The following is a 7,500-nucleotide window of genomic DNA, read 5'->3' as shown; positions in this document are numbered from 1 at the left end:
GTCGCAAAGGGCGTGGCCTTTCATGCCCTGCCTGCTCTGAGGCCCGACCGCACTTCGTACTGCAGGCTGGAGCACCCGCTGTCCTCGCTGTCCTCGCTGTCCCCGATGTCCTCGCTGTCCTCGATGTCCCCGCTGTCCCCGCTGTCCTCGCTGTCCCCGCTGTCCTCGCTGTCCCCGCTGTCCCCGCTGTCCTCGCTGTCCCCGCTGTCCTCGCTCTCTGCTGACGACTCGGACTCTGAGACCTACTGAAGACCGTGTTGAAGGTCAATGAGTGACTCTTAAATTGGGAGCAAAATGACATCACATTAATGAACTCAGTGTTTTAATATTCCAAAACAGTGTCATATTTAAATGAAACTCCTTAAATATATTAATATACTTAGTGAGCAAAAGCTATTGGATATTATTCTGAATGGGACCAGACATTTTTTCACTGTCCTTTTTATTTATGTTAAGCAGTCATCAAGCACTTTGCAGTTAAAGTTATATTTCCACTTGAAGAAGATCATTGGAGAGATGGTACGTATCACCTTTTTTATTACTGAAGGATTGTTGGTGCACCTGCAGCCACACCATCTTTATCTACTGTGTGGGACAGACAGACAGACAGAGACACCACTCCATCTTTATCTACTGTGTGGGACAGACAGACAGACAGAGAGAGAGAGACACCACTCCATCTTTATCTACTGTGTGGGACAGACAGACAGACAGACAAAGACACCACTCCATCTTTATCTACTGTGTGGGACAGACAGACAGACAGACAAAGACACCACTCCATCTTTATGACAGACAGAGAGGAAGAAATATTTGCTTTTTGAGAACTAGCACCTTTCCTGCAGGTGATGAATAATCTTTGGTGTGATGTTTGTAAAATAGGAGCAAAGATTAAAGTTATTCCATGATTTTCAAACCACACCATGTTACACATGTCTGTCTGCTCAGTGTCCAGGTGATAGACACGTCCGCACAAGCAGTGTTGCCATGTTTCATGTGTGCTTCAGTGTTTGTCCAGGTGATAGACACGTCCGCACAAGCAGTGTTGCCATGTTTCATGTGTGCTTCAGTGTTTGTCCAGGTGATAGACACGTCCGTACAAGCAGTGTTGCCATGTTTCATGTGTGCTTCAGTGTTTGTCCAGGTGATAGACACGTCCGCACAAGCAGTGTTGCCATGTTTCATGTGTGCTTCAGTGTTTGTCCAGGTGATAGACACGTCCGCACAAGCAGTGTTGCCATGTTTCATGTGTGCTTCAGTGTTTGTCCAGGTGATAGACACGTCCGCACAAGCAGTGTTGCCATGTTTCATGTGTGCTTCAGTGTTTGTCCAGGTGATAGACATGTCCATTCAGGCAGTGTTGCCATGTTTCATGTGTGCTTCAGTGTTTGTCCAGGTGATAGACACGTCCGCACAAGCAGTGTTGCCATGTTTCATGTGTGCTTCAGTGTTTGTCCAGGTGATAGACACGTCCGCACAAGCAGTGTTGCCATGTTTCATGTGTGCTTCAGTGTTTGTCCAGGTGATAGACATGTCCATTCAGGCAGTGTTGCCATGTTTCATGTGTGCTTCAGTGTTTGTCCAGGTGATAGACACGTCCGCACAAGCAGTGTTGCCATGTTTCATGTGTGCTTCAGTGTTTGTCCAGGTGATAGACACGTCCGCACAAGCAGTGTTGCCATGTTTCATGTGTGCTTCAGTGTTTGTCCAGGTGATAGACATGTCCGTACAAGCAGTGTTGCCATGTTTCATGTGTGCTTCAGTGTTTGTCCAGGTGATAGACACGTCCATTCAGGCAGTGTTGCCATGTTTCATGTGTGCTTCAGTGTTTGTCCAGGTGATAGACACGTCCGTACAAGCAGTGTTGCCATGTTTCATGTGTGCATCAGTGTTTGTCCAGGTGATAGACACGTCCGTACAAGCAGTGTTGCCATGTTTCATGTGTGCTTCAGTGTTTGTCCAGGTGATAGACACGTCCGCACAAGCAGTGTTGCCATGTTTCATGTGTGCTTCAGTGTTTGTCCAGGTGATAGACACGTCCGTACAAGCAGTGTTGCCATGTTTCATGTGTGCTTCAGTGTTTGTCCAGGTGATAGACACGTCCATTCAGGCAGTGTTGCCATGTTTCATGTGTGCTTCAGTGTTTGTCCAGGTGATAGACACGTCCGCACAAGCAGTGTTGCCATGTTTCATGTGTGCTTCAGTGTTTGTCCAGGTGATAGACACGTCCGCACAAGCAGTGTTGCCATGTTTCATGTGTGCTTCAGTGTTTGTCCAGGTGATAGACACGTCCGTACAAGCAGTGTTGCCATGTTTCATGTGTGCTTCAGTGTTTGTCCAGGTGATAGACACGTCCGTACAAGCAGTGTTGCCATGTTTCATGTGTGCTTCAGTGTTTGTCCAGGTGATAGACACGTCCGCACAAGCAGTGTTGCCATGTTTCATGTGTGCTTCAGTGTTTGTCCAGGTGATAGACACGTCCGCACAAGCAGTGTTGCCATGTTTCATGTGTGCTTCAGTGTTTGTCCAGGTGATAGACACGTCCATTCAGGCAGTGTTGCCATGTTTTCATGTGTGCTTCAGTGTTTGTCCAGGTGATAGACACGTCCGCACAAGCAGTGTTGCCATGTTTCATGTGTGCTTCAGTGTTTGTCCAGGTGATAGACATGTCCGTACAAGCAGTGTTGCCATGTTTCATGTGTGCTTCAGTGTTTGTCCAGGTGATAGACACGTCCATTCAGGCAGTGTTGCCATGTTTCATGTGTGCTTCAGTGTTTGTCCAGGTGATAGACACGTCCGTACAAGCAGTGTTGCCATGTTTCATGTGTGCATCAGTGTTTGTCCAGGTGATAGACACGTCCGTACAAGCAGTGTTGCCATGTTTCATGTGTGCTTCAGTGTTTGTCCAGGTGATAGACACGTCCGCACAAGCAGTGTTGCCATGTTTCATGTGTGCTTCAGTGTTTGTCCAGGTGATAGACACGTCCGCACAAGCAGTGTTGCCATGTTTCATGTGTGCTTCAGTGTTTGTCCAGGTGATAGACACGTCCATTCAGGCAGTGTTGCCATGTTTCATGTGTGCTTCAGTGTTTGTCCAGGTGATAGACACGTCCGCACAAGCAGTGTTGCCATGTTTCATGTGTGCTTCAGTGTTTGTCCAGGTGATAGACACGTCCGTACAAGCAGTGTTGCCATGTTTCATGTGTGCTTCAGTGTTTGTCCAGGTGATAGACACGTCCGCACAAGCAGTGTTGCCATGTTTCATGTGTGCTTCAGTGTTTGTCCAGGTGATAGACACGTCCGCACAAGCAGTGTTGCCATGTTTCATGTGTGCTTCAGTGTTTGTCCAGGTGATAGACACGTCCGCACAAGCAGTGTTGCCATGTTTCATGTGTGCTTCAGTGTTTGTCCAGGTGATAGACACGTCCGCACAAGCAGTGTTGCCATGTTTCATGTGTGCTTCAGTGTTTGTCCAGGTGATAGACACGTCCGCACAAGCAGTGTTGCCATGTTTCATGTGTGCTTCAGTGTTTGTCCAGGTGATAGACACGTCCATTCAGGCAGTGTTGCCATGTTTCATGTGTGCTTCAGTGTTTGTCCAGGTGATAGACACGTCCGCACAAGCAGTGTTGCCATGTTTCATGTGTGCTTCAGTGTTTGTCCAGGTGATAGACACGTCCATTCAGGCAGTGTTGCCATGTTTCATGTGTGCTTCAGTGTTTGTCCAGGTGATAGACACGTCCGCACAAGCAGTGTTGCCATGTTTCATGTGTGCTTCAGTGTTTGTCCAGGTGATAGACACGTCCGCACAAGCAGTGTTGCCATGTTTCATGTGTGCTTCAGTGTTTGTCCAGGTGATAGACACGTCCGCACAAGCAGTGTTGCCATGTTTCATGTGTGCTTCAGTGTTTGTCCAGGTGATAGACACGTCCGCACAAGCAGTGTTGCCATGTTTCATGTGTGCTTCAGTGTTTGTCCAGGTGATAGACACGTCCGCACAAGCAGTGTTGCCATGTTTCATGTGTGCTTCAGTGTTTGTCCAGGTGATAGACACGTCCGCACAAGCAGTGTTGCCATGTTTCATGTGTGCTTCAGTGTTTGTCCAGGTGATAGACACGTCCATTCAGGCAGTGTTGCCATGTTTCATGTGTGCTTCAGTGTTTGTCCAGGTGATAGACACGTCCGCACAAGCAGTGTTGCCATGTTTCATGTGTGCTTCAGTGTTTGTCCAGGTGATAGACACGTCCGCACAAGCAGTGTTGCCATGTTTCATGTGTGCTTCAGTGTTTGTCCAGGTGATAGACACGTCCATTCAGGCAGTGTTGCCATGTTTCATGTGTGCTTCAGTGTTTGTCCAGGTGATAGACACGTCCGCACAAGCAGTGTTGCCATGTTTCATGTGTGCTTCAGTGTTTGTCCAGGTGATAGACACGTCCGCACAAGCAGTGTTGCCATGTTTCATGTGTGCTTCAGTGTTTGTCCAGGTGATAGACACGCCCGCACAAGCAGTGTTGCCATGTTTCATGTGTGCTTCAGTGTTTGTCCAGGTGATAGACACGTCCATTCAGGCAGTGTTGCCATGTTTCATGTGTGCTTCAGTGTTTGTCCAGGTGATAGACACGTCCGCACAAGCAGTGTTGCCATGTTTCATGTGTGCTTCAGTGTTTGTCCAGGTGATAGACACGTCCGCACAAGCAGTGTTGCCATGTTTCATGTGTGCTTCAGTGTTTGTCCAGGTGATAGACACGTCCGTACAAGCAGTGTTGCCATGTTTCATGTGTGCTTCAGTGTTTGTCCAGGTGATAGACACGTCCGCACAAGCAGTGTTGCCATGTTTCATGTGTGCTTCAGTGTTTGTCCAGGTGATAGACACGTCCGCACAAGCAGTGTTGCCATGTTTCATGTGTGCTTCAGTGTTTGTCCAGGTGATAGACACGTCCGCACAAGCAGTGTTGCCATGTTTCATGTGTGCTTCAGTGTTTGTCCAGGTGATAGACACGTCCGCACAAGCAGTGTTGCCATGTTTCATGTGTGCTTCAGTGTTTGTCCAGGTGATAGACACGTCCATTCAGGCAGTGTTGCCATGTTTCATGTGTGCTTCAGTGTTTGTCCAGGTGATAGACACGTCCGCACAAGCAGTGTTGCCATGTTTCATGTGTGCTTCAGTGTTTGTCCAGGTGATAGACACGTCCGCACAAGCAGTGTTGCCATGTTTCATGTGTGCTTCAGTGTTTGTCCAGGTGATAGACACGTCCATTCAGGCAGTGTTGCCATGTTTCATGTGTGCTTCAGTGTTTGTCCAGGTGATAGACACGTCCGCACAAGCAGTGTTGCCATGTTTCATGTGTGCTTCAGTGTTTGTCCAGGTGATAGACACGTCCGCACAAGCAGTGTTGCCATGTTTCATGTGTGCTTCAGTGTTTGTCCAGGTGATAGACACGCCCGCACAAGTAGTGTTGCCATGTTTCATGTGTGCTTCAGTGTTTGTCCAGGTGATAGACACGTCCATTCAGGCAGTGTTGCCATGTTTCATGTGTGCTTCAGTGTTTGTCCAGGTGATAGACACGTCCGCACAAGCAGTGTTGCCATGTTTCATGTGTGCTTCAGTGTTTGTCCAGGTGATAGACACGTCCGCACAAGCAGTGTTGCCATGTTTCATGTGTGCTTCAGTGTTTGTCCAGGTGATAGACACGTCCGTACAAGCAGTGTTGCCATGTTTCATGTGTGCTTCAGTGTTTGTCCAGGTGATAGACACGTCCGTACAAGCAGTGTTGCCATGTTTCATGTGTGCTTCAGTGTTTGTCCAGGTGATAGACACGTCCGCACAAGCAGTGTTGCCATGTTTCATGTGTGCTTCAGTGTTTGTCCAGGTGATAGACACGTCCGTACAAGCAGTGTTGCCATGTTTCATGTGTGCTTCAGTGTTTGTCCAGGTGATAGACACGTCCGCACAAGCAGTGTTGCCATGTTTCATGTGTGCTTCAGTGTTTGTCCAGGTGATAGACACGTCCGCACAAGCAGTGTTGCCATGTTTCATGTGTGCTTCAGTGTTTGTCCAGGTGATAGACACGTCCGCACAAGCAGTGTTGCCATGTTTCATGTGTGCTTCAGTGTTTGTCCAGGTGATAGACACGTCCATTCAGGCAGTGTTGCCATGTTTCATGTGTGCTTCAGTGTTTGTCCAGGTGATAGACACGTCCGCACAAGCAGTGTTGCCATGTTTCATGTGTGCTTCAGTGTTTGTCCAGGTGATAGACACGTCCGCACAAGCAGTGTTGCCATGTTTCATGTGTGCTTCAGTGTTTGTCCAGGTGATAGACACGCCCGCACAAGTAGTGTTGCCATGTTTCATGTGTGCTTCAGTGTTTGTCCAGGTGATAGACACGTCCATTCAGGCAGTGTTGCCATGTTTCATGTGTGCTTCAGTGTTTGTCCAGGTGATAGACACGTCCGCACAAGCAGTGTTGCCATGTTTCATGTGTGCTTCAGTGTTTGTCCAGGTGATAGACACGTCCGCACAAGCAGTGTTGCCATGTTTCATGTGTGCTTCAGTGTTTGTCCAGGTGATAGACACGTCCGTACAAGCAGTGTTGCCATGTTTCATGTGTGCTTCAGTGTTTGTCCAGGTGATAGACACGTCCGTACAAGCAGTGTTGCCATGTTTCATGTGTGCTTCAGTGTTTGTCCAGGTGATAGACACGTCCGCACAAGCAGTGTTGCCATGTTTCATGTGTGCTTCAGTGTTTGTCCAGGTGATAGACACGTCCGCACAAGCAGTGTTGCCATGTTTCATGTGTGCTTCAGTGTTTGTCCAGGTGATAGACACGTCCGCACAAGCAGTGTTGCCATGTTTCATGTGTGCTTCAGTGTTTGTCCAGGTGATAGACACGCCCGCACAAGCAGTGTTGCCATGTTTCATGTGTGCTTCAGTGTTTGTCCAGGTGATAGACACGTCCATTCAGGCAGTGTTGCCATGTTTCATGTGTGCTTCAGTGTTTGTCCAGGTGATAGACACGTCCGCACAAGCAGTGTTGCCATGTTTCATGTGTGCTTCAGTGTTTGTCCAGGTGATAGACACGTCCGCACAAGCAGTGTTGCCATGTTTCATGTGTGCTTCAGTGTTTGTCCAGGTGATAGACACGTCCGTACAAGCAGTGTTGCCATGTTTCATGTGTGCTTCAGTGTTTGTCCAGGTGATAGACACGTCCGCACAAGCAGTGTTGCCATGTTTCATGTGTGCTTCAGTGTTTGTCCAGGTGATAGACACGTCCGCACAAGCAGTGTTGCCATGTTTCATGTGTGCTTCAGTGTTTGTCCAGGTGATAGACACGTCCGCACAAGCAGTGTTGCCATGTTTCATGTGTGCTTCAGTGTTTGTCCAGGTGATAGACACGTCCGCACAAGCAGTGTTGCCATGTTTCATGTGTGCTTCAGTGTTTGTCCAGGTGATAGACACGTCCATTCAGGCAGTGTTGCCATGTTTCATGTGTGCTTCAGTGT

At 48.3% G+C, this 7,500-nt stretch overlaps 2 protein-coding genes across 2 annotated transcripts in view; one reads left to right on the top strand and one right to left on the bottom strand.

The window, feature by feature from the left end:
- The window catches only part of LOC133540224 (serine/threonine-protein phosphatase 6 regulatory ankyrin repeat subunit A), a 75,481-nt gene extending 74,562 nt beyond the window's left edge, over nucleotides 1-919 (top strand). Inside the window, exon 29 of the mRNA XM_061882808.1 lies at nucleotides 1-919. This exon is cut by the window's left edge and continues 164 nt beyond it. Coding sequence (XP_061738792.1) covers nucleotides 1-249 — 249 coding nt within the window. The 3' untranslated portion in view covers nucleotides 250-919.
- A 2,138-nt stretch (nucleotides 920-3,057) lies between these two features.
- Nucleotides 3,058-7,500, bottom strand: part of btd (biotinidase) — a 40,140-nt gene continuing 35,697 nt past the window's right edge. The window contains exon 7 of the mRNA XM_061882812.1: nucleotides 3,058-7,500. This exon is cut by the window's right edge and continues 2,282 nt beyond it. The gene's annotated coding sequence lies outside the window, so the exon portion shown is untranslated.

The sequence above is a fragment of the Nerophis ophidion genome, linkage group LG21 (genome assembly GCF_033978795.1).
Source record: "Nerophis ophidion isolate RoL-2023_Sa linkage group LG21, RoL_Noph_v1.0, whole genome shotgun sequence".
NCBI lineage: Eukaryota > Metazoa > Chordata > Actinopteri > Syngnathiformes > Syngnathidae > Nerophis > Nerophis ophidion.
Note: the sequence above shows the minus strand (reverse complement) of the source record. Positions and strands in the feature narration are given on the sequence as shown.